This window comes from Phlebotomus papatasi, chromosome 2 (genome assembly GCF_024763615.1).
Source record: "Phlebotomus papatasi isolate M1 chromosome 2, Ppap_2.1, whole genome shotgun sequence".
Taxonomy (NCBI): Eukaryota; Metazoa; Arthropoda; class Insecta; order Diptera; family Psychodidae; genus Phlebotomus; species Phlebotomus papatasi.
In genome coordinates, this window is record NC_077223.1 from 85,675,498 (window position 1) to 85,703,288 (window position 27,791).

Below are 27,791 nucleotides of genomic sequence, written 5' to 3' on the forward strand. Positions count from 1 at the left end.
TTTTATTGGGTGCATTGTAAAAGAATTAAACTCAATGAAGAAGATAGATAAAAGAAAAACACTATTATTTAGAAATTGACGTTGTGGCTTTTGTTATCAAATATAAAGCGAGAAAGAGAAATGTTCATTAATCAATTTTCAGGAAAGCATGGTGAAAAAAAAAGTTTGTGTTAGTAAAAAGAGTGGGAAGGGAAGTAAATTATGAGATTGATCACTTATAGAGAGTGGGTAGACAGAGTGTGGTGGAGTGAGAGGTTAATTGATAAGGAAATTAAAATGAATCGTTTTATCAGTTGCAACAATAATTTGTTACGAAAAAGAAAAAAAAAAACCACGGCTCAAAACTAAATAAAAGAAGGTTGATAAAAGTAGAAATTAGGCGAAATTGCGAGAAAAATCAATATATGATAATTTTTATACTATTTGCACTTTTCCTAATATTTGTCCCCTTTTTGTTGGGACACAACAAATATCAAAGTGTTATGCGATAGTCAGACGGCTTTGATCATTTCCCCACACGATCTTATCAGTGAAATCACAAACATGAATTTCTTATTAATACTTTTTTCCTCCTGTTTAACAAGTAATTTCTTTTGGACATGCAAAAAAATCAGAATGCTTTTAGCAAAATTAATTTAAAAGAAAAAACATTCCAGAATAATTTCCAGTTTAAAACCAATTTCCTAACATCATTCCTCAACGTATTTCGAACACACCCTTTTCGTAAATGCAATCCAATTGGAAAAATGTTGTACTTTCGGCAGAGAATAAAGTCATCTCATTAGCATGTCAAAACCACTATAAAGACTACAAATAAATTGGAATTTTCTAATCAAATCCTATGGAGTAACCCACTGAACGACATTGACAGCATTCTTCTCAATCGGAATGCTAATAAAAAACGGGTTTGATATCAGAAGCTCTTCTCCAATGCTATTCAAATTAGAATTTGCAGCTTGGCGGAAATCTTAAAGAGCACGTTTGTTGAGATAGCGTGTCTTAGCAATTGATTTGCGAGTATTTTTGCGTGTTTTGATTTTTTTTACAAACTACACCTATCATCTATTTGTTGTTAACATTTTAAAACAATAATAAAATTACTAATTGAAATGTTTAAAGTGTGATTGAAGTCTAATTGATGTTTAAAATTGATAAACGGTTTCAGACATAGCTGAAGGGACACTTTAAATATATAGAAATCTAATAAAATTAGATGAATATTTAGAATTAATCCCCTAGCCCTATCCTTTAAGGACGAATGGGACACTGGTGTCCCAAATACAAAAACAATTTTCCTGACTAAATAAAGTTAAGTTGCTCACTAAATAGTCAGAAAATGGTTTTTGTTTTAGGGATAGCAATGTCCCACTTGTCCTTAAAGCGTTCAAGACGAGTGGAGTGGGGCACCGGTGTAAACGAATATAATTTTCCTGACCGAAAAAAATAATTTGTTTCACTAAATAGTCAGAAAAATGGTTTTTGTTTTTGGGAGAGCGCTGTCCCACTCGTCGCGTCGGTAAAGAGTGAAGGACGAGTGGGACACCAATTGTCCCAAAAACGAAAACAATTTTCCTGACCAAAAAAAATTATACTTGTTTCACTAAATAGTCAGAAAATGGTTTTTGTTTTTGGGATAGCGCTGTCCCAATCGTCGGTAAAGGGTGAAGGACGAGTGGGACACCGGTGTTCCAAAAACGAATATAATTTTCCTGACTAAAAAAAATTATTTGTTTCACTAAATAGTCAGAAAATGGTTTTTGTTTTAGGGATAGCAATGTCCCACTTGTCCTTAAAGCGTTCAAGACGAGTGGAGTGGGGCACCGGTGTAAACGAATATAATTTTCCTGACCGAAAAAAATAATTTGTTTCACTAAATAGTCAGAAAAATGGTTTTTGTTTTTGGGAGAGCGCTGTCCCACTCGTCGCGTCGGTAAAGAGTGAAGGACGAGTGGGACACCAATTGTCCCAAAAACGAAAACAATTTTCCTGACCAAAAAAAATTATACTTGTTTCACTAAATAGTCAGAAAATGGTTTTTGTTTTTGGGATAGCGCTGTCCCAATCGTCGGTAAAGGGTGAAGGACGAGTGGGACACCGGTGTTCCAAAAACGAATATAATTTTCCTGACTAAAAAAAATTATTTGTTTCACTAAATAGTCAGAAAATGGTTTTTGTTTTTGGGACAGCGCTGTCCCAATCGTCGGTAAAGGGTGAAGGACGAGTGGGACACCGGTGTCCCAAAAACGAAAACAATTTTCCTGATTAAAGTTTTTTTCCTCTAAAGTCCAAAAAGAAAGTTTTTATTTTTGTGACACATGTGTCCCATTCGTCTTTAAAAGATTAATAAATGAATAACAAGGGCACCGTTGTATTTTATTAAACTCAAAAAATTTTCAAAGACAAAATATCTTTAAACCTTAAATCAAATTTGTAGACTTTTAATTATTTTTCAATTTTTAATTTTAAAGTATCCTATAAAATTTCTTTCTAAAACAGATTTGTAGGATATTGAAGTATGTTTTAAATTCTCCGATTAAGTTCAAATGAGTTAAATTTATTTTAAACCTTTAGGGCCTAACAGACTAAGGTTGAACCTCGTCGAGACTACTTGGCCTGTTAAATTTGACAGAAAAGATTTATCCCAAACTGTCATACACTAAGAGTTTGGGATAATCGATCAAAGGTCTTTTGAATGAATTGTCTTTACTCAATCCCTACTGCCAAATTTTACAGACGAAACATTTTTTTAGGATCAGCCTGAGTCTATTTGATCCCTAAAGCTCAGTTACTGGAAATCCCAATCTCCTTACAATGACTTTGTTGTTAAAACCATTCAATACTAAAAATTTGAAGGTGAACCTAGAATTAAATTTTTAATCTAGACTCTCCCTTCAATTCTGTCATATTGAAAGCCTAAAACTTTAAGCTAAATTTTTGATTTATTCCGATTTAAAGACTAATAACACTCCTATAAGCTCACCTAATTTTTTCAGTATTAACAGGTTTTAAAGATCATCATGAGCGACTAAGAACTGAAGGAAAAATTAAAGAAGTTAGACTTCTTCTTTATTTCCGCTTCGTTTACAGAAAAATTCTTAAGTTTTAACTTTAAGACTTAATGATTTTACACATTTTAAAACTGAAAATTTATTTAGGAAAATATGTAGGGGAAATGTACCAAATGTTGGCCATCTTGCAATTACGGACATTTCCTCTCTTTCTTAAAATTCGATAATTTGTTTTTGTTTTTCTCTCAGGAAATTGTACAATGCGAAAAACCAAAATAAAGTGTCGCTTCTACAAACGGGGTGATATGAAGACAGAAGAGATCACGAAGGGCAAGGATCTATGAGAATTAAGGTTGTCTAAATATTACCCAAAGCTATGTCTATATTTTTAGTCATTATAAAATGTATTGAGAGTAATTTTGAGAAAACAAAGACGATAAACTGTCTACAACAAGATTCCTACTTAAGATTTGTTGGTGCTTGACTGCAACTATACTGAAATTTAGTAGTTGGAGAAAGGGTATGCAAAAACTATTAATGGAAATTTGAAGTATAAGAGGAATTGGTCAAAATTGTAAGATGGCCGGAATTTGGTACAATTACTCTACCTTATTAATCTCTTAAAGTCGATTTAAAAATTTGAATCTAAAAGAATAACCTAATTCAGATCCAGATCTAATTGGGAACATTTTTAATTAAAATGATCAATATGAATATAATCTAGATTTGTCTAAATAATAAGAATAAGATTGATTTGTGAATAATATAAAAACACATATTTAGCACATGGTTTATTAATGAAAAATTGAAGAATTCCAATTTGAATCATGTTCAGAATTAGGTTATTCTACCCCAATTAAGTTTACTTGAAAACAAAATAATTAACACTGTAAAGTTTATGATAAAAAAGTTTATGATCTCTATATTTTATATTCATTTATTTAATTAATGTTTTCTAACTTTTTGAAAACAAATTTTAATACTAAATATATTATACCAAGGCAAAATTATTTATTATGTCATTACCCTAATTAAAACTTTTTAATAAGGTTCTTTACAATTTAAGACGTCATTTTACTCATACCTGTATTTAAATTAGCAAAAAGAAAAATATCTTGCAAAAAATATTGCTAGACATAAAATAGATTCATGTGAAAATTTAAATAATTCATTATTTAATTTATTTTCTAGAACAATTTTTAATTTGATTAAAAACCCGATACTATATGATAATTTCGAAATTCTAGCATTTCAATATCTAGTCTATTCGGACGTCAAGGAATTGGACTGGGACTAAAATATTTTATAGGTATCAAAATATTGAATCATATGTGTTTTAATTCCTTTATAAGTGTTATAGTCTTTCAACGGTCTTTAAACAAAAGGTTTATAACAGGTCCTAAAAACTTCAAAGTTTCTAGAGCAGCTACATACCAATTGGAATGAATTTTTTTTTAACTCGTTACAGAAATAACCCTTATACGGCTTTTCAGACTAGCGATTAAGCCCTATTTCCGAATGCCTCTACACTAAAATGCAAAATTTGAGGTAAAGTGAAGAAATTCGTATATTAAGTCTGAATTACCATTTTCGTCTGGTGCTCCCTTATTACCGTATTTTACTAACTTTCTTGATTATTATTTAATACATTTAATAAACAATAAATTATAATAATGTATTCTTCAAACTTTTTCCTAATTTATTGTAAGTGCATTTCACATAAATTCTAAATTCCGTTACGTTATTGAAAATATTTTTCACATTGAGGACTGAGCTAATTTTAGCGTTTCTTAAGATCTAATGGCTCTGGTAGACATTTTAGACCAGAAAAATTTCATAATCGAAATTCACATTCCTTTCTTTCTCAAGCATTTTCCATATATCTATCCCTCTCTTTCAGACTCTTCTTCTTCTTCTTTTGAACTTCAGACCAAATAAAATTTAGAGCAATCGAATTTTGAGTACGAAAGACAAGGCTTGACATACGCTAAACACTTAAGAAAGAAAAGGATGGTAGTTTTGATTTAATGAAATTAACCGATCTAAAAGGTGTGCCGGAGACTTAATAAATCAATTCCCCTTAATGTTACGTCTTAAGACAAAGTTTTTCCAAATGTCTTGTCCGATAAGAAATCAGAAAATTAAGCCATATAGCCAAACCTTAGGTTTGAAGCTGATATTACCTCAAGCTAAATGTTCAAGCCCAGTTCCAGAAGACCACAAAATTCTAAATAACAAGTAGGGATTTTTTTAACGTCTTAGAGCTAAAAAGCCCTTAATATTCCGTTTTTATTTTACCGTTCTTACACTTAGAAAAATAATCGAGTAAAAATTACTCGAATCGATGTTGGATTGACTCTTTTTCGTTGTGATTTTCGATTAACTAAATTTTAGAGTTGATTTTACTTCTATTTAGGTGTAATATTCGGAAGAGTTGTTTTAACTTTTTTTCTAAAATTTACATGACAAAAGAGTGTAAATAACTCTTTTTAAGACTGAAAATAACTCGTTTTAAGAGTTAAAATAACTCGTTTCAAGAGTTAAAATAACTCGTTTCAAGAGTTAGAAAAAATCTTTTTTAGAGTTAAAATAACTCTTTCAAACCCCAAAATGAATATGTTTTACGCAATTTTATGTTTTTTTAATTTTATCATTTTCTTTATTAATATTTTTTTGGTCTCAAGTTCCCTATATTCCGAACGAAATATCACGTATGATGCACGCACATGTCTTCATGAAACACTGTTATGCACATTTCTTAGTTGATGTTCCATATGAACTTTGTCACACGAAAATCTTCTTAGCTGAAGTATATTCTTAAAACGAAAACACTTAAGCATATACTTCAGTCGAGATGAAATTTTACATTGAAAAAGGGTGATAATTACATCGATATGCGACAAATTAATTCAACTCGCAAGAAGAGTTGTTTCAACTCTATTTACTAAAATTTACAACGAAAAAGAGTAACAATTACATCGATATTCGTAGAATTGATTCAACTCTGCCATAGAGTTGTTTTAACTTTTTAGGTTTTTTCTTAGTGTAGGAATAAACCTAATTTTAAAAATTACTTCATGCTCAAATCTTATATCGCTCCAAATTTATCTTGAATCTCTACTTTTATCTAGTTTAAAAGTTTAAAAACTAATAAAATATATTTGAAATCTTGTTTGAACTAACTTTATCTTACAGAGCATCAATATCCCATAACCTGTCGATTTCTCTCCCAAAGCATCACAAACTCTCAATCAATTAGGACTTTGGAAAAGTATCCTTTTGACTTTCCAACAGTTAAAATTGATGGCCAATAAGACCATGTGAAATAAACTGAGCTCCAGTTTCTAACAACTTCCTTCTGACGCCTCTATCTTCAATTCTTTACCAATTCACTTCCAATTTTGGCCATAACCGTATCAAATGGCACGATCTTGAAATTCTCAACACGCTTCGGGCATTTTACTCCAAACTATTATTGAATAAATTCAGACATTCTTCCTCGGTCTAGGAAAGGGGGTTCACTCTTATAAATCCAAACATATTGAGCATTGTGTGCAAAAAGCCTAGTCAGCGAATTCTCATATCTTCGAGAGACAGTCAAATATTTATATTTATACAATTTTGAGTGGTTTCTTTTTTCTAGGACGAGGACAAAGGAATATATTTTACAGAACCTTTCTGGAAAATAAGAGTAATTCCCAGAACGGGAAAAGGTTAAAGGATCCGGGAGTGGCTGGAAGGGAAGCTGTTTTGATTCAGGAAAAGGTAATTCCTGGATGACCTTTAAAGCATTTTTTGGAATGGAATATTCAAAAGGTATTCCTTAGGGACTATGGCATCACCCCCGGTTCTCAGTGGGGTTGATATGGGGACAGTAAATGGGTGGAAGGGGTTGAAAAACAGAAACAACGCAGAGTCTGGACAACAAATCGATAAATAAAGTCCCTAAAATTATGAGGTATTCTTGAGAAATGCTTCTTTGAAGGAAGTTTCTGCCTTGGTGGGTGGTTTTGGGGCACTTTTGGATAGATTAAGTGGTTAATAAGGGCTAAGACCGGCACTTTTGGCCGCAGATGGTCATAATCCGGACGCAGAATGTTGTTTGTTGGACTCACCTTGGCTGCCATAGCATTTTGTAAACAGGCTGATTAAACTGATGATTGTGACCAAAATCACGGTGTTACACCTCACAAAACACTTCACTCTTGTCCTCTTCATTGTCTTTCACTTTTTTAAGCACATTTCACTGGGCTGGAAAACACAGTCACTTGGGGAAAAATCGCAGAAAATTATCACTGAAACAACCAACACGAACGGCGTCCATGATAAGAATGAGAGACTGTCACAAAACACGGAGAAGCAAGCCATGAAGTGGTGAATATGGCAGAAAGTGGTGAATTTCATTAAGCTGTCATCGGACAATTCCCCCGGAACTTTGCTGAGATTTCTGACAATTGTTTCCCTTGGAATCTTCATTGAAAACTAGATTTACTTCCCTTAGTATTTTATTAAAACATCATACCATGCCGTTTATAAAGTTTTGTGTACTAAAAATCTAACTTTTCTGTGTATTTTGGTCTGAAATTGCCGGATGTAACTGAAAAGAATTTGAACAACTCAATTGATAGCAGCGCCAGAAAACCCAATGTGACTGATTCGAGAAGCTTCCACTGACAGCAGAGAAAGTGAAAAATAATAATCCAGAACGACTCACAGTTTTCATGATTTCAACCATGATTTTTTAATGATTATTGATGGATATCTCCTCTCATTTATTGGAAAAGTGTAAAGAAATACCTAATGTCATCATTTAATTTTTGCACTTACACTTTCCTCCCCTTCAAAAGCCAATATATTTTTGGTCCTTAGAGCCGGAAACCTTTAGAACCTGTCCTCATTGCAATAGCAGTGACTTTTGAACCAGAAATCCCAGAAATTAAAAAACACACGGTCTTTCTGCCTGGAGACAAAGATTGTCAGAGGGATTTTTCTGGGTAGTTCACTTAGAAAACCAGCCTTCAAGATTGAGGTCCGCGTCCAGGTTGAGATGGACACCAATCCCCCCGAAACAGTTCCATCTCCACAGCCTCCCCCGAGGGAGAATCTGGTGAGAAAGTCCCAAATTCAATACTTCCTGTTCCAAGAAACTTATACACCTCCTCGCCCTCTGGTAGATTGCCACTGCTGTGACCTTCCTGCAGAATCCCAATGTTGCACGCAGTGCTCTAGATCAGAAGAGGAAGTTCCTTAAATCAAAAGGTCTCCGGGAGGATGAGATTGAGTTGGCTTGTCAGAGAGCCGGAGTCTTCACGTTGGATCCCAGCAAACAGATCCAAACTGTAGTCAACATGAGCACCTATCCCTCCAGCTACATGACCAAACCATCCCTCCTCATCCGCGTACGGGATGCCCTGCAATCTGTGGCTGTTTTTGGTGCAATCACATGGTTCATCTATTGGCTCTACAAGAACTACATTGAACCCTTCCTGTTCGGCCGGAAGAAGCGAAAGTCCGTCAAGGACACAGTGAATGAACTTGAGGAACGGGTTAGAACAGGATTTATAGACTTGAATGTAGAAGTAGCCAAAATTCAGCATGATCTGGACAGAGCTGTCCAGAGGAATGCCCTTCACGAAGAAATTCTCACGATAAAGTCTGAAGTGGAAGCTGTCAAGGGAATACTCCTGAGCAGGAAGCAATTCTCCCAATCAACCCACGTCCCTGCTTCAATACCCGCCTGGCAGCTCATATCCTCGGACAAGGCTCAGCATCATACCGATCACGACAAGAATGACGACAATGATACAGGATCGGGATCCAGTGAGACTGAAGTGGTGACCAAGAACAGCGACAGCAGTCTCGAAATTATGTAGAAAAGAAGACTAACCAAATATTTTAGAGGGGCATTTTTGGGGTTTTATTTTTAAGGTTTTGGGGCTTTTTGAGTCAAGGAACCATGAAGATAATCGTTTCCTTGGTTCTTGATTTCTGTGAAAGTTAGTCATGTGCCGTGAATAAAGTTTTTTTTTTGTAATTCAGAGTGTTTTCCTTATTACAACCTTTGATTTAAATTCGATAAAGCTAATCTGAAGATATGCCAGGATACAGTAAAGAGCAATCTCGATCTTGAAGCAGACCAAGGACAAGGTGGCTGAATCAAATTCAGAATCACAGAACAATCGCTTAGAAATAAATTAACGAAAAGCTTAATCCGGATATGTAAATATTTCCAGACATAATTATTTTTGAAGAACATCCAACTTCAAGGAAAAAGTTAAAAATATTGAATTTAAAAACAGTGATAGGCTTAATGAGGTTATGTGTTTTGAGGTTATTTTATGGTCTTCTAACCTCGAAAAAGATGTCTTGAAATTTCAATATAAAATTTTACGATTTTTTCTTAAAATCTCAACTATTTTAGAATGTAACAAAAATCTAGAATAACATTCAATAATTAACAAAAAGATCGGATTTGAGGTTAGGATTTGATAAAGGACAATGAGCAAAAGTGGTCTATGGTCTATGGTGCGACCACCAATGAGACCTATATCATTGAATAGGCCATAGTATAGGTAACAACTTTTGTTCTTAGACCAAAGTTCTAAACCATGGGGGAAAAGTTCTAGAGCAAAAAAACTATTTTCGTAGAAGAAAAATAATCTCTTATAGGGGAAATGCTTCTAATTTTGTCCAGTTTCTTATTTTGGACACTTTGAGGATAACATTGGACACTAAAAATAAATTGATTAAAATGATGGATTTTTATTCCAATATTTGATGAATAATGAAGTCTATCTAAATATTTGTTCTTTTTGGAATATTTTAACACTAAATACGTTAAAATTTGAATATGATTTGAGTTGAAATTGCTTTGTTGAAAATTCAGTGTGAGCAATTGCTTACGAGAAATATGACAGAACTTCATGGCTTACTTCAGTCTTATTTAGTTTTGGTGAAGTACTAACAAAGTTTGTTCGCTGTTTTTGAGTGATATTATTGAATATTCATTGAATATTGTGTTGATTCACGTTACTGATGATTTGTACATTTGACCTGAAGTGAGATTTGCCTTGTGAATTATATTTTTCGTGTGAAAAATGGGAAATGTTTTAAGACATTCACCAGTGAGGTGATGATTCTTATTTTGGACAGGTGTTTTTCTCACGAAATTTCGTGAAGTTTTAGCTTTTGTGATGACTAGGTTGGACAAATGCCTGGAGAAATAAAGGAGCATCATCTCTACGAAAGAGATGCAGTGAGAAATGCCTTGAAAGGCTCCCGGAAAGGGCAGGGAATGAGCGAATCCGCACGTACTTGGAGTACCGAAGTCAACTCACTTTAATGAATGATATGGAAAGTTTCTGGGCTTCTTGTGACATTCCACGTTTCCCTTACATGAACAGGAAGAGGACTTGGTAAGATTGGTTCATAAAATGAAGAACAATGGGCATCCTGTTGAGGCGGATTATCTGTCCAAATTTACAGACAAGTTGTAAAAATTAATAACCAAGTTGTCCAAAATAAGAGTCAAATTCACCTCTACATATCAATTCATTTTTAAACGTATTAAAACTAATTTTAGTAAAAATGAGATGATAAATAGCTTGCCAAGTTTCTAAACAATCCTTCTGAAAAGAGAGTAACAAGAAAAGTCAATTAGTATTGAAAATATGGCACTTCAAACTTAGGATATCGATGCTTATATGCAGACTGTCCAAAATTATAAGCACTTCCCCTACTGTCTTTTTTTTAAGGGAAAGAATAAATTGTAACATAAAATACATTAAATTACTGTATATTCTCGAAATGGACATAAAAGCATATGTCTTTACAATGCACACCATGCGTAAATAGGAGGACATTGAAACATGATAGCTCAAAGTCAAAACTTTAAACCTTATATCTCAGAGATTTATGAACTGAATGTAATCAATGGATACTCAATCGAAAGGTCTCGAAAAATCCTACAAAAAGACGGTATAGATAAGTTCACAAGTCGACCGCAAGGGGCGTCCCTTTAGCTGATATTGAGTAATTCAATGTCAAAAGTTTTTTTTTCGAAAGGATAACGGCGTTTTTACAAGGACTCCCGGCGAATATCGTCCTTGGTCTCGGTAGTTTTTCATCGTACACCATTACCTATAAAATGCGCCTAGTCTTATCTATGGTAGCCACTTAGACCAACTCCCATATATTTTTTTTCAAATGTCCTTTAAATTCGAAGAATATAGGCGTTAGTTATCGTGTAGTGGCAAAATTATTGATTACACGGTGCGACAAAATTTACCTTTTTGTGGGTGTCTTTGACGAGAGTGCCAAAACTTGTTAGAGGGTCATTTAAGGACCTCAAATCTGCAATCCGTTTGTCCGGGTCACCTCTAGATTTTTTTGAAAAAGCATATTTAGTTTTTTGATGTTTTATAAAATTCAAAAATTCATATCTCCGGTTCTAATTATCCGGTGGTAGTCACATAAAGCTAAATTGACGCATAATTTCATCCTCTATAACTCTTGTGAACATATCAAGCATCTACGATGAAAATGAAGTATATTTTTTAAAGATATTTTGAAAAAGGGCACCTAAAATGGTGCATTTTTCTGTGTTTTTTCCATCTTCTAGTAATTTTCCCACTTTAATAGAGCATTTTATATGTCAAATAACTATGCCTAAAAGTTAGAGAATTTAATATTCTTTCATATCTTTTTGGTTTAAATTTTCTATCCTAATTCGTTTATTCACAATAATTTATTGAAAATAAAATGCATTATTATAAAAATAAAATCTCTTATTATATATAATTATTTGGTATCTTTGTCTAACCTACTGAAGAGCATTCTCTTTTGCACTCTCACTTACAAATTTCATATAAAAAGAGGCGAAATGAAAGAAAGAGACGTATTTAGAAATAGAGAGAGAAGAATAGCTGTTATGAGTGCCAAAAAACTATTCTTCTCTCTTTATTTCTAAATACGTCTCTTTTTTTCATTTCGCCTCTTTTTATATGAAATGTGTAAGTGAGAGTGCAAAAGAGAATGCTCTTCAGTAGGTTAGACAAAGATACCAAATAATTATATATAATAAGAGATTTTATTTTTATAATAATGCATTTTATTTTCAATAAATTATTGTGAATAAACGAATTAGGATAGAAAATTTAAACCAAAAAGATATGAAAGAATATTAAATTCTCTAACTTTTAGGCATAGTTATTTGACATATAAAATGCTCTATTAAAGTGGGAAAATTACTAGAAGATGGAAAAAACACAGAAAAATGCACCATTTTAGGTGCCCTTTTTCAAAAAATCTTTAAAAAATATACTTCATTTTCATCGTAGATGCTTGATATGTTCACAAGAGTTATAGAGGATGAAATTATGCGTCAATTTAGCTTTATGTGACTACCACCGGATAATTAGAACCGGAGATACGAATTTTTGAATTTTATAAAACATCAAAAAACTAAATATGCTTTTTCAAAAAAATCTAGAGGTGACCCGGACAAACGGATTGCAGATTTGAGGTCCTTAAATGACCCTCTAATAAGTTTTGGCACTCTCGTCAAAGACACCCACAACGTGTCGCACAGTGTTAATAATTGCAAGACAGACACTAAATAAAAGGGATTAATCTATGTGAAATTAGTTTTATATTTTCGAGGTTAATCTAAAATTTTTCGAATTAACTTTTTTGTTGAATAAAGTGAATGACAGAATGCCGCCTAATTACTAATAGTATAAAGATAATTGTATTGCAAAAGTACTGAATTATTCTTGGAATGTCATATCCCGTATTGGATTATTATTATAAACCCATTCCTTACCATGGTATTATACATCATACGCAAATTGAGTGATATTAGATAATTAGATGATTTATTCCTGGGCAATTGCTTATCCGAATTGCTTTCGGGAATGGATTTTTAGTTACTTTTAGTGAGTCCTTCAATTACTTGGAAAAAATAGCCCGGCAGAGATGGGTAAACGTTTTGTTCTTTTTTCGCTTCGCGGAAGGTCATGCAAAATTTTTCTCAAAATGGTGAACAGAAATTCGACATCTCGTCGAATTCGTTAAAATTGGCCCCTTTCCTCTTTCCTGATTTGAATTCTGGTTACCAATTTGTCTTCTTGGATAATTACGCTATCTAAAGCAATAGAGTTTGTATAATGAACTAATGCACAGAATTTAATTCAGTGACCGTTAAGACGTTTGTTTGACAGGGGCTCCCCGCGCCCCCACAATAGATATTTTTTTTTACTTTAAAAAAAAATCAGCTATTAATCTGTGGGAAACTAATCCCAAGATATCCTTCTTCTCTAAATCTAAGATTCTAGTGTGGATCCTCTATTTTCCGTGCACTCCAAACTTAGAAAAACAGATTCAGGGGTGAAATGATAACTTTTGCTCTCGCTAGTATCGATTCGACACTATCGAGTCTCTAGTATCGTTAGGTCCAATGATCGGCTATTCAGAAATTGTCGACTTGTTATTGTGACACTTTGGGACAGTGAAACTTCACTTCACTACCGTGGTATTTTTATATTGCGGATTTAAGTGATTCAGTTATTTTTGTGAATTTAATCGGAGAGATGAATTTGGAAATTCTTTTTAATGATATTTGGGAAGATGAGGACGATCAACCTTTTGTGATGTTTCTGACCCTGAGTCGTGACCGTCATATTTCTTGTAACAACCTGATGCACATTCATGAAGTCCGCCGAATGATCTTTTTCTGCGTGAAATTAATTTTCGGTGTTCTGTTCATTTTGGTCTTAAGAAAACCATATATTTAATGATAATTATAAATAATAACAACAAAAAATAGTTAAAATAGTGAAATAAAGACATTTACTTACGCCGAGAAAAGGTTTTTTTCACTTTGGCAGAACAAATCGGCAGCTCCAGATCCAGGAGGTGCCGTTAAATTACTGTCAAGATTACTGTTGATAATTATCGCTACTAACTACAAAAAATGCAAGTTTTCATCTCGATTACTTTTATAATCAACACTCGACACTAGCGATGCGTTGCCGTGGGACAATTATCATTTCATACCTTTGTTCCTCTGACTCAGCACAAGCACTGGGTTTTTATAGTCAAATACACACGTGTTGCTCTCCCGAAGTATAGCCTTAAGAGTAAAACTTAGTATTTGAGCTTATTAACCTGAAAATAATGTCAGGGACGGTTACTCGGGACTATTAGACCTTCAAAACTGTAAACAGTGCCTTCAATACCGTAAACGGGAACTTTTTCAACTGCAAACCAAAGTAAAAAATCCTTCAAAACCAAGAATTTGTTGAAACTTGATTTATTTGTTCAACATTTCTTTCATTTTTTTCTTCCTTAAATGATTCTTATAATGATTTTACAAATCTAATTGTGTTGATTTATCCTTTGTACAGAGGTTCATGAAATCTATCCGACTATTAGTCAAAGTTTTTTTTTTAATCTTTTCTCGTATAGTAAACTATTTCATGACACACAGAGTTTAACCTTAAATTACTTCTTTCTTGTCTTTGTCCTTTTGTTTCATATTCTTCAAAATTTACAGCATCTATTTCGCGCATTTATTGGGAGAAATTAAATTACGATGATATATTTTTCTGCTTACTTCTCAAAAAGAAAGTGATCCCTTCTTATATATTAATTTACTAACTGCAGAATAAATTCCTTTTGAGAGACAAGGAAGTAGAGGTTTTCTTTCAGTTTTTAAAGAAAGGAAGATAATTTCATGCAAATTTTTGAAATTTTCTTTTTTTCTAAGAAAAAGAAAAGCTTGTACTTTATTTTTTTATTCAATGTTCGGTTGAAGTTTTTTTTTTTAATTCAGTATGCAAAATTTTTGAAATTTCTTTCACGATGATATTTTTTTTTGATAAAAAAGTAATAATAACTTCTTCATTAATGATTTTTTGCAGAATACTTTTTCTTCACAAATTTTTTTTTCATCTATAAGATTTTCTTTTCTACATAATTTAATACAGCTATTAATTGTATTCTTAAAATTTAATTTAAAAATGTATTTACATGTTTTCTTTTCCCTTAAATTCTTTTATGATTTTATGAAGTTCTTCTGTTTTTTTTTCTTAAAATAACTTTGTGTTTTTTTTAAGCATAAATTGTCTTTAGCAAATTTCACGCAATTTACTGTTTTGCTTTCCATCTTAAACAATCCTCTTTCACTGGATCAAAAAATCAGAATAGTAACAAAAATATAAAAAAAATAAACACAAAAACTTCCTCAATTTTCATTCATAAAAGAATAGAAAACATTTCTAAATTCTTTTTCGCTAATTCTTTTTCCTTTTTAAAAGTGCTTGGTCTCTGTTCTTTTTCATGGTGATAATTATTTGCTTTTTTTTTAAGAATCACAGCACCATTAAATAAAAGAAAAAAAGCAATACGAAAAGTTTTTGGAGAAGTAGTTTTTGTAGAACTTTACCTTCTTTTCACGGGTAGAAGCAAAGATTTGTTGTGGACGACAAGTGGGCAAAAATGAGGCAACTGGTTCCATGGAGTAGTGGCGGGAATCTCATCACCAGAGACGATGGAGGTGAAGATTCCTCGAGAGCACAGATCGAACGTCATTGGTGAATCTGAGGGCATCCAGAAGCGGCAAAAGCGACAACAATGCAATGTCCATCGGGTCACAAAACCACGATTTAATAGGGATTGCATTGTTAGGGAAGCACCGATAAGCGCCTGGTGAATTGTCTATTATAAATATCTGGAATTTCGAAAAAGTAAAAAAAATGTTATTTTCGAAAAATATTAAAAAATCGCGATGTTTATGACACTGTTGCATCCTGTTTCAACCCTGGCTACTAAAACTTTATCGAAATCGAAATAGAAATCTCGAGATTTGATATCGATATTTCGAAAGTCAGTTTTTCGAAATTCGACCATTTTACTAGACAAAAACAATTACGGAACTTTATAGTCCTTAGAACAGTTATAGTTTTTATAGTTCTTATCTTACTCGTCTTTGAAAGATGGAATACGAATTCGGATGAACCACAAATTGGGTCGATCGATTTGACACTATCGAATTTCTACATATCGTTAGGTCCAAATGTTGAGATGAAATGAAAGTCGGTTACTGGTTCTGTTCCTTAATAAATAACCTTTCGAAGAGACAAAGTGAGCCTGATCACAAGTAGATTTTGATTCTCCAATAGTGTCTTGGATGTAAGGTAAATGGAACTCTATTTGCACAAAAAGTCGTTGCAGTTCGAAGAATTCAAATTCAATTTCGAATTTTCATACTGAATTTTCGAACAAGATGGGGAAAACTTATCAAATATCATACTAAAAAGCTCGCAAAAGAGTTACTCAGTGATTATAGAGTGATTAAATACTGGGGCAAGAACAGTAAACGTCGTTAGTCTGTTCTTTTCCTCACAACAATGTGAAGACCGTCACATTTTAACACTTGAGTACTTCGAAATTCGAACAGGATGTAACTTCCGCCACCTTGCGAAAGTATTAAGAAGTAAGAAAGTCTCTTTTTTGGATCTTCAAATAGATTTTCGAATTTTTCAAGATCTACTTCTGTACGGAAAGAGTCACTTCAAAGTCAAGCCAAACCTATTCGAAAATCTACCGGAAGCGTTCACTTACACCGTTTGTCTCCAATTAGAAAATTTCCCTTATCTCCATTTGGATTAATATGTCTCCAATAGAAGCATTTTACACTCGCGTATATTTCTTGTATTTAAGAAGTTTTCAAATTATATCTTAAAAAATTCACTAAACAGTCACATTTTAGAAGAGTCAAGGAGCAAATTTATGTAATTCTCTTCAGAAAAATGTGAACTTAATGTGTTGTATCTTCTGTCAAAGTTAAAGCGTCTGGAAATGGTTTTGAATTAGGACATTTACCCTAGTATCTTACTTAGCAGGTCATAGTGAAATGTGATCGTTCGCAGCTACGAATCGGTCAAGAGAACCAGAACTGTTGTGAACACTTTCTATGTCACCAAAGACCGATATCCTTCTGACTGATCTTTGAAAAGTAACCCAGCTGTCAAAATCAGTGTCCATAATAGCACAGTTCAAATCCAAAGGGCAGTAACGAATATATGGAACGGAAGTGATACCGTTATCTACTCTTATACAAACTCTTATAAAGGGCTTTCAGATTGAAACTCAATACATTGCAAAAGGATTTAGTTACGAAGATCGTAATAAATCTCTGCTAAGTAAAGAGAATCCGCTAACAGCATAAATTTTAAGCTTAAACCGTTTGAAGCCCTGGAATTGCTACACTATTTTACTCAACTTTATATCTTAATAAGGAAGGTAGACTTCAGTGAGCTTAAAGGTTAAACACTTATAGGACTCTTATTGGGTCGCTAAGACATTATAATGAACACTTGATAGTATGACATCTTTCTCGGATTTTCAAACTATTTGAGCTTTAAATCCTGAGAATCCTTGAAAATGAACTAAGCATCCCTGTAAAATGCTTTTAAAATTAAAACTCGTCCAAATTGTGGTTGTACTAATAAAACAACCTCATATTTTAGAACATCAAATAGATTTTAACAAATTTATTGTAGAACTGAGAATCAAAAACTTTATCGTCTCACAAGAATATTATATCCATTCTTGCCTTGAAGCTCAAATAGAATTTCTCTTCAAACACCCATCAACAAAATAATAATCTAAAACTGCAAGACAAGTTTAGAAGATAATCTTGTAGTTAAGAACCCCAATAACCGTGGCAACTTTCCAAAACATTATTGGTTTGCAAAATCAATTTAAAGCATTTAACTAAAAGATGAGAAAAGTTCATAAATTAACTTCCGATTTGTGAAGATGTTTCAAAAACAAAAACACTTCCATGTTACGGTTTGTAGTTTTATTATCTTCATGAAAAATCTGTTTTATGTGATAATAGAATCACAATTTTATTGGCTGTGTAGTTTTCACAAAAAAAAAAACTTAATTCACAATAAAACACTCCTTTAAATTAATGATAAAAGCATGCTCACAAATCTCTCAAGAACTTTGGCACCGTGATCAAAACAACTTTAAAAAAAAACACCCTATAATCATGATACAGGAAAGTTTCCTTGGGGTCTGATTGATAGTGCAACAGAAAAGCTAAAGAGTTTATTGTGCCAACGGTCAAACAGATAAAACATTGTCGTTTCACATTGATATCAGTATTCCCCCAATTTTTGCGAGAAACCAGTGATAAAAGTTAGAAAAGGTGATAAGGAATCAATGACTCTTAACACAAGTTGTTTCATATTTCAGAAATAAAAAAAAAACTAAATTAATCATAAACTTATTGTATCATACGGTCCGTGAGATTCTAAATATGATCTAACTACGTCAATAATTTGTCTATTAGTTGCTAGAGCGTCTCTAGGTTCAGTTAGCACAAAATTGACCTAGTCAAATTATGAATAACTATAGGCTGTATCGACACTTGGGTATACAAAAAGTTTTAGCGAATACTGAACTACGAACAATTCAATATAATTCATATTAAGGGGACTCAAAAACCTGTAACTTCAAGCCCACGACTTCTGTTTCACAGTATCAACGCTCGCGAAGGAAACACGTGCAGAATTTAATCATTGACATGATGATCATTGACAGTCTGAGATAGGACCGTGAGCCTGTATAACAGACTCGCTTATGCCAAAGCATTGCTACTTTGAATATGGATAGGAACAAGAGCATGTATAACAGCCCGCTTATGCCAAAGCATTGCTACTCTGAATATGAATAGGAACGTGAGCCTGTACAACAGTCCGCTTATGCCAAAGCATTGCTACTCGGAATATGGATAGAAATGTAAGTTTGTATAACAGCCCGTTTATGCCAAAGCATTGCTACTCTGAATATGGATGGGAACATCAGCATGTATAACAGCCCGCTTATGCCAAAACATTGCTACTCTGAATATGGATAGAAACATGAGCGTGTATAACAGCCCGCTTATGCCAAAGCATTGCTACTTTGAATATGGATAGAAACGTGAGGGTGTATAACAGCCCGCTTATGCCAAAGCATTGCTACTCGGAATATGGATAGAAACGTGAGCGTGTATAACAGCCCGGTTATGCCAAAGAATTGCTACTCTGAATATGGAGAGAAACGTAAGTTTGTATAACAGTCTGCTTATACCAGTGACACTACAAAAAATACATGCAAGCGAACATTGCCACTTCGAACACGTTCACAGCGGCAGCGTAATGCTTTCGTCGTTCTGTTATACACGCTCAGACAGACATGGACCGTGACTTAGAGCCGTATTTTGTGTGTTATCATAATGCACATAGATCATTATGATACCGAGTTGGTTCACTGTCTTGGACGCTAAGATAAAATAGGAGAATGCGCCTAAATTAAAGGCGTGCACAAACCGTTGAAACCGAATAAACGTCAAATGAAACATGTACGTCAATGGTCAAAACGCTACCAGAACAAACTTATATTGGTTTTTATTCGGTTTCAACGGTTCTTGCCAGTTCTTGTATACCTCTGGCCTAAATAAATGGCCTAGGTGCAGTGGTACCACAAGGAATTGAACCCGACGCACAGACAAATCTTAATATTCCTTATAGTTCACAGAGGACACATGTCACTAATTATTTAGTGATTAGTAAAAAAAAATGCGAGAATTAACAGAAGTAAAGAAGAAAACCAAAGTAGTTCTAATCAAGAAAACTGTTTTCCTGAGGAACAAAAATTGTGGAAGCACAATAGCTTTAGCATGTGCTTTTTATATCTAGAACATTGTACGACGGGTGTAAACTAAACGCCAAAGAGCGCCTTATACACTTATATCATACATCAGATGTGTTTCTCGCATGAAGTATACGGGTAAGATGAAATATCACTATAAGACGCGGCTCACGCCCTTGAAAGCAACATAATGCATCTGCAGGGCAGGATATGCGAGATATCGAGTTACACCGGTATCAGAATTCCGTATAGGTATCAAATGACATAACCAATAACCGAAAAGACGATCAGCAATTTAATCAGATTGCCTTTTGAGTTTATTTACAGACTTGGCAAATTTCTTGGTCAGGAAAGTCCAAACCTCAGTTTGGAAGTTTGAGCCGGATCAATTATATGAAATTTTTTATGAAAAACAAAATAAGGGATTATTGAGCATATCACTTAGCACTTCATTACACAAAACATAAATTTTCAAGTTCAAGTAAACCCACCGTCAAACTTTTAATTTTAATTCTGAGAACAGAAATTGCATGAAAAAAAACCTATTGTTATTTTAGGTGTTTCTGTTTTAAGCAAGCACCACACGGAAATTCATCAGCAATTCTTTATTGTTTGCTTTAAAATAGATATTTTCATAATTAAAATAGACATAATAAATGGTTTGTTTTGCATTTGACAGTTTGCTTTTTGACTCAACATGAAAATTTTCCATTTTAGAATTACTTTTTTTTTAATTAAATTACCTTCATTTTCATTTCTGACCCGAATTTCCCATATAAACGATGAACTGATATTTTTAGAAACATCCCAAATTACCTGAAAACCAAAACAATGTCGGAAGGTCTCATTTGAAAATAGAAATCAATATCAATTGTTGATGAAAGTATTTCTATCCAATTCTGAAATAAATCTAAGAATAAATCCAATTGAGGAACAAAAAAAAGCCCTATTCAATTAAATCAACGAAGGAGAGATTGAATCACAAAGACAGGTAGGATATCAATATACTGGAATACTTTTGTTTTCTAACCAAACACACTTTCTGTTTACATTACAGCAATAATTGATATGCATAGAATTTTCCCTTATTGTTGGGATTTCCATTCTCCAAGCAGAGAGAAACTTCAGCAATAATGAATTGAGACTCTTACAAGGAGTTTCTCAGGCAGGAAACACGACAAGAAGAACAGCAATTTAATCAATTTCACCCAGACACAGGATGAATGACGGAGAACGTAAATAGCTGAAGGAAGTTCTTTAATTTTTGGTAATTATACGGATTTTATGGAAGAACAGTAATTTTCTGAAAACATTATCCAGTTATTATGCATAAATGGTATAATGCATACCAAGACAACTTTCCTTGGTGCTTAAATGTGCTTAATATTTCTTCAAAATTTACTCGTATTGCCATAAACATTTTTAACTGAAAATTTTGTGCTGAATCAAATTTTCCAAGTGAAGCTAACAAAAAAGTTCTTCTTCTTCTTCTATTTTATATAAGGCTGTCGCAGTTACTCGGGTCCATATAGCCAGAGGAAAAAAAAGTTCACTTCAATTACCAAAGTTAATGGCAGTTTGTGAATTTTATTTAATTTTATTAAGTGCCAACGAAATAAAAACTCTTTAATATCCGGATGACAGCTGTCAAACTTTCGAAAATTCAAAAAATGTAACTTCCGGGTTTTCATCTTGTGGTCGGACGCGACGGACGATACTTAGAAAAATTGCTGCGAGATGGAATTCAGAACAGACGAAGATGGCCGAAAAACGAGCGACAGATATACTTGGATTGGACGCCGAAGAGTGTTGGACATTAATAAAGAGCATTAGAAGCCATTTTAAGTGTTTTAGTTTAACCCTTAAAGGACGAGAAGGTCAAAAAAGATCATGTTTTCTGACTTTTTAAAGCAAAACACAGCTTTAGAAAGCCATAGGAAAAACTTAATTTTTGGGTCACCGGTGACTCAATCGTCCTTAAAGGGTTAAATAGGAAATGGAGTCTACAATATGTCATTTTCACCTCCTATCATCCGGATAACGCAGAGTTGAGTGTGTGGAATATGTCTCCAAAGTTGTCATGTTCTTAGGCAACTTACATTATCTCAAACTCAATGAAAGTGAGAGCAATGAGGTTACTCATACCGCGGCATTAGATTGAGCTGGAAATGTCCCAATACCGAATTTTGGGACAATTCAGTATCAATTTAATTCGGCGGTGTAAATGGCCTAAATCGCCTAAATGAAACCGTTTTGGTTGCCACCTCAATATGAAACTGAATAGTCCCAAAATCCGATTTTGGGACAATTTAATATCAATCCAATGCAGCGATAGATGATCTAGATCTAGTTTTAGACCAAGGGGAAGATAGTTTCTTGTTTCACTGGATTTTCTAAGTGTTTTCATTTTTTTTATAACAACTAAATTTTAAAGTAATGATTTAATTTTACAATATTTTCTTTATTAATCTTGTTTTTTATGAGGTTATATATAATTCTGATTTTTTCTTTTACAATTGGTTTATAATATTTTCTAAAAAAATGAAAAAGTGTGTTGTATAACCAACTTGTTGAATTTTCTAACGCTTTCCGGACTTACGGTGCTGTCTCTCTATATGCACACTCTCTATATGCACAGCTTTTGTGTCGGTTGCATTCAAAATCAATATGTTTACATTTTGACAAAGTAATAAAGAAAATTATTTTCTTGGTAACTAATTTTTCTTGTTTTTAATTTTCTTAATTTTATTTTTTCTGTCTCATATTATATTTAAAATAACACTGGAAATTCTAGAACAATAAAAAAATGATAATTTATTAAAAGAAAGAGAAAAACGTTGGGAATTTCAAAAAAAGTTGTGCATATTCAGAGAGAGAACTGTCAAAAAAAAGTACCCAAACTGTGCATATAGAGACAGCACTGTACTCTCTTATTTTATCAAACATGAGAGAGAGTAAGTTTTAATTTATGTTAAATCTAACCTCAAAAATTTCGGCAAACTTTGACGAAAGGAGTTAGAATTGTAATTGTAGATAGATGGACTCAAAATCGAATTCAGGGACAATACAATCTCAATCTTATCCAACGGTGTTAATGTCCTAATTGTTTTCACTTTTATTGAATTTGAGGTTATGTTCGTTACGTGTACAACAGGTCAATTCAGCATCAATATTATGCCATAGACACACTTATGACTTAAGCTGAAGCCGAGAGTCACATTAGTTTCCCCCTAACTAAGCCGTTTCTCGGCTCAATCAGAGATACGGGAGAAACGGATTAGTCAGAAACTTTCGAATCACTATATAGACAAACTGTCACTACAGTCAAAAAAAAATTTTGGGACACCGATTTCTACTCGTCCTCAAAGAGGTAAGCCATCTTCCGGCTTAAATCGTAAGTGCTTCTAGGTTATAAGACGGTAATCTTGAACGGTTTCATTTAGGCCATTTACACTGCCGCATTAAATTGTGACAGAATTGTCGCAAAATCCCGTTTTGGGACAATTCGATTTTGGGACAATGCAAACTCAATAGAATGCGACGGTGTAAATGGTCTCAGTGTTTCAGAATACCTATTCAAGTTAGCCCTATAAGAATCGGATTAGCAAAATATTTGTGAATAAGTAAGGAAAAATATAAAATATTAGATTGGAATTAGGATTAGAACGAGTGGAGAATATCTGGGAAAAAAGTATGTTTTCCTGCGAATCGCTCTATAACTTCGCCATCTTGTAACGAAATACAATTTTCAGCCATTTGTTAAAGACACAAAGGAAGAAAGATGCTCTATAAGTCATTTTCCAAAGTTGTTCTTGACAAAAAGCTTCCCTTTTGTCAAAAACGGATTAAAATCGAAATTGCAAAAGTTTGTCAGTGTCTTACAGATTACAATTTTAACCCCTTTCGTGAAAATTTTATTTTTTTCGAATTTTTTTCGAAAATAAGAATTTTGTAAAAGTGTCAGCAATAATTTTGAGGTTATAATTTGATTATTTTAAAATAAAAAAATACATAAATATACCAGTCTTTTTGTAGTGTATAAGCTATGAACAAAAAGTACCTATAAAGTAGAAAATTAAGAGATTCTTCGGCACAAATTAAGACTCTAATTTTTGAGGTTATATTCAACATAACCTAAAACTTTCTCCCTCTCATGTTTGATAAAATAATCCGGAAAGCATTCGCAAATTTAACAAGTTCGTTATACAATCCACTTTTTCATTATTTTTTTTTAGAAAGTTATAAACGGATTGTAAAAAAAATCTGAATTTTATATAATCTCACAAAAAACAAGATTATAAAGAAAGTATTGTAAAAAAAAATACAAAAACACTTAGAAAAACCAGTGTAACCAGAAACTTTCTTCGCCTTAGTCTAACTGTGTTATCACACTTGCACATTAAAATTTTAATATGATTCACATTAATTGACGCTGGTGAGAGTCCAAATGTGTAATTTGTGTGTTTGAATCATTTTATATTCAAAATTTGATCTATTTGTTGATAATAAGGTAGACTTGGCCCGCAAAATCTGATATAAATTGATTTATAGCATTAATGCGAAAAATTAATGCGATTTTCTCTTTAATTTTTTAATGTAAAAAATATTTATGCTTTAGGTAAATTTAAACTTATTTTTGTAGGCCAAGTCCACTTCTTTATCAGTAAATAAAAAAACCACCAAATATTAAGTGACTCAGACACAAATAACTTATTTGAACGCTCACAAGCGACAATTAATGTGAATCACATTAAAATTTTAATGTGCAAGTGTGATAACGCCGTAAAACTGGCGTAGTGCTGGCTCTAGTTTCTTCCTAAGGTAACCGTTGGTATTTGAATGCACATCATGGATGTCTCTTAAAGTGGCGCCGATTTATCTTAAGAGCGTTCCTAGTTGTTAGCCTGTGAGTTACTCTTTCGCAAAGGGGTGTCGTAGTGGTTAAGTAGACAGAGCTCTCTGATATTCGGGTGACAGCTGTCGTATACTCGAGAAAGTCAAAAAAATTCCTCTTTTCGAACATTTGCAGTCACAATCAGCCGAATATCGGAGAGCCCAGCCTAGTGTAAGTGAGAGTTAGTTCATATTGGACCTTCCTAGGGAGTTGATCGTTAGGAGGAACACTAAGAGTTTCCGCCGTTACGGATTCCCCGAACGGACTAAACAGTATTTTTTATCTTTTCAATGTATAGGGAATACCGATACAGTTTTGTGAGGTTATGGGTCAATTTTACTGCGATAATGGGGCACATAACCTTAAAAGTTTCCATCCGAGGGTTTTTATGAAATTCCACGCCAAGATAAAACCGCCCCCACCCCCAATATATTTTTGTAAATTATTTATCAAGAATTGATAAATAGGGACGAAAGGGACCTACCCTATTTAAGTCGTTGCAGATGGCCGAAAGGTCTTTGGTGTAGGAGCCAAAGTCCGGCGTGCAGTGTTGCCTGTAGTAGCGCCTGTTGAGGATGTTGCGCCCATTATCCAGCTTGTCGGCCACGGCTGTGCCGTAGATCTCCATGCTGGCCGTAAAGACGACGATGTCATACCACTGTGACACTACGTCCAGGAAGAAGTCCACGTGGGGGCGCTTGTGCACGAAGAAGCGCACCGGATGACGATCGATGGTGACTTTGACGGTGAAATCGTGCGGCGTTCCCGGTTTCACGGTATTCCGGGGTGCTGCATCATGATGCGAATGGATGAGCGTCTCATCCAGGTCCAGCACCAGCGTCTTCCGTTGCACCATGCTCAGCCGGTGCCGCGAGACGGGTGACAGGGGAAAGGGCTCGTACTTGACGGGCTGGTACTGAACAAACTGAATTACTCCACATCAATTGGCGCTCACCGCAAAGTTCTCCGGGGCAAGAGGATTATCTTACGGCGGAGCAGTCATTTTGGAGGCCACTTGGAAGCCGGCCAAGGCGTCCTTCCCATCCCCATACCCTCCCTCAGCCGGCCATGGGGCCTTCTCAATCGCGCGCCCCCCGCCGCGTGCCCAACTAATCCCCCATTCAGTTAAACCCTCTAGAAAATCTTTAAGTACTCACCGCTCTCACTTGACGATTGAACATGTAGCAGATACAGGTCCATATTTTTGATGCTAATATTAAGAATTTCCTCGCGTTCATTTGAACGTATGAAAGCATGATTTGCTTGGTGGAGTCTTCAGTGTTTGTGTTTGACTTCTCTCCCCCTTTTTCACACGAAACTTTTCCTCACCACTCACAAACTCCTCGTCCTAATCCCACAGCACAATTTCAAATTTCCACCAAACACCAATTGAGTTTACACACATTTACCACACCACACTTCCAGCACAATTTTCACTTAATCATTTCAGTATTTTGGGGAAAATTCTGGGGTTTTTTCAATCGGAAAATCACAAACTTTCGCCATCTTTTATTTTCGTGCGATGTCAAATGTGACTTCAGCGTCAGTGGTTATTTTTGGAAGTTCTGTATGACACCGCATCGCGGGGCTTTTTGTAATCGGCTCACAGTTGGCGCTTTTTTGTCAGCGCTGTTTGGTGGATAATTTTGTTCTTCCCTGAAAACCTCCAGACTTATCGAGTTTTTCAATAATTTCCCAGTGATTTCAGTGTTCTAGTGAGTGAAAAATGTTTCAGGGTACACGGAAATACTTACCTAAGAGAAATTCTGGTGGGATATATAGATGGGTAGTGAATAATTCATGTTAACGTGAAGTGAACCTAGTGATTGAGGTTATAAAAGCAAAAATTAATAAAAAGTACTGGAAGAATTGGACAATTTTGTGGTGATAAGAACAATTATTAGAATTTTAATAAACCAACAGACAGTGAATTTAAGTGTAAAGGTAACGGAGGCCTTAAAGGAGTCCTTGAATCTACTACTGAAGCCACAAAATGATGCCCGGAAAGGTAACTCCATTTCTTTTTTCCTTGAAGTATAGTTCCTCAGGACAAACTAATTTAGTAAAAGAATGGTATTTTTATCAGAATCATACTTGCCATACTTACTGTGTAGGTCTGATAAAAAATCTAAAGCATTCGGGTAAATACCCGGACATTCTAGATAAAAGTTTTTATACTTTTAATCTTGATAAAGCAATGTAAGAGATTTTATTTAATCAATTAAGAGGAATATTTTATTTTAAACTCAAAGGGGTGGCAAAGCGTCCCAGGCTTTGCGAAATGCTCGAACTCGTGGCTTAGATGCTATACCTCAAATGTACTTTCGCCTCATTTACCGTTTACCGGTTGTCAACCGATTTGAACCAATTCATAAATCTCTCAAAAGATCCCAATTTTAAAAGTAATATGATTGATTTTCAGATATTTTTTTATCCGTTATGAACCGGTTCATTACCGATTCAAAACCGACTGAAACCCGTTCAGTTTTATAGGAAATTCCAAGACCTTTCCAACGACCCTAAACATGACCCCATTTGCTTGATAAATGCGCTCTCTAGTGTCTTTTTAACTTTTGACCTTGAAAAACCGTTATTAGGAATGATTCAACGCTGTTTTCGTATATGGACGAAATGTTCGCCTGGGTAATATCTAAAACATATCAAAAATTAAAAAAAAAATCGCAAGACGCGTTTTCGAGCAATCCCAAAAAATATAGTTTTGGAGGAGCATGTTAACGATACTTATGGGTCCCCCGAAGGTCCCAAGTCTCAATCTCTAACCGTTTGACCTCTAGAGCTGATGACAGCCGGGCGGACAGATGGACAAACAGCATGACGATATTTCTCAGAAATCGTCTGAAACGTGAAGATTTCCTGACAAAAATGGTCTCCGGGGGGTGGAAGGTAGAAATTTGGGGAGGTGAAAAATCGAGGGATTATAATTCACTGCTCTCCGTAGAGTTCGAGCAGTAAAATGGTCTTGAATTGCTTGAATTAGTAATTCAGAGTTTTACAATTACAGTAGACTCTCACTCAATCGGCTCTTTTTCAATCGGGCGACAAATTTTGTTGACAATTTTTACGTTTAATTATGAAGCTAATTCGCTCAAATTCGCTGTAGTTCTTCCTATTTTATCGTGATTCTCTATAATTGAGCGCTTTTTGTGGAATTTACAAAGGCT

At 34.1% G+C, this 27,791-nt stretch overlaps 3 protein-coding genes across 5 annotated transcripts in view; 1 reads left to right on the forward strand and 2 right to left on the reverse strand.

Moving 5' to 3' along the window:
• The window catches only part of LOC129804838 (neogenin), a 92,871-nt gene extending 85,529 nt beyond the window's left edge, over positions 1-7,342 (reverse strand). The window contains exon 1 of the mRNA XM_055852478.1: positions 7,124-7,342. Within this exon, the coding sequence (XP_055708453.1) occupies positions 7,124-7,226 (103 nt within the window). The 5' untranslated portion in view covers positions 7,227-7,342. The remainder of the gene's footprint in view (positions 1-7,123) is intronic.
• A 575-nt stretch (positions 7,343-7,917) lies between these two features.
• Positions 7,918-9,042, forward strand: LOC129804842 (peroxisomal membrane protein PEX14). Its single transcript, XM_055852493.1, has 2 exons — positions 7,918-8,115; positions 8,183-9,042. Exons 1-2 carry the CDS (start codon positions 8,056-8,058, stop codon positions 8,879-8,881), a joined length of 759 nt encoding a protein of 252 aa, XP_055708468.1. The 5' UTR covers positions 7,918-8,055; the 3' UTR covers positions 8,882-9,042.
• Positions 9,043-14,303: 5,261 nt separating this feature from the next.
• Positions 14,304-26,157, reverse strand: LOC129804843 (CTD nuclear envelope phosphatase 1 homolog). Of its 3 annotated transcripts, none has more exons than XM_055852494.1 (3): positions 25,767-26,157; positions 25,094-25,519; positions 14,304-15,738 (listed from the first exon to the last, which is right to left on the reverse strand). In XM_055852494.1, the coding sequence occupies exons 1-3, from the start codon at positions 25,863-25,865 to the stop codon at positions 15,547-15,549; spliced, it is 717 nt and encodes a 238-aa protein (XP_055708469.1). In that variant the 5' UTR covers positions 25,866-26,157; the 3' UTR covers positions 14,304-15,546. The 3 variants fall into 3 exon arrangements, with proteins under 3 accessions (XP_055708469.1, XP_055708472.1, XP_055708470.1); XM_055852497.1 differs by having other exon boundaries at positions 25,094-25,525; XM_055852495.1 differs by having other exon boundaries at positions 25,094-25,534.
• Positions 26,158-27,791: the final 1,634 nt, after the last annotated feature.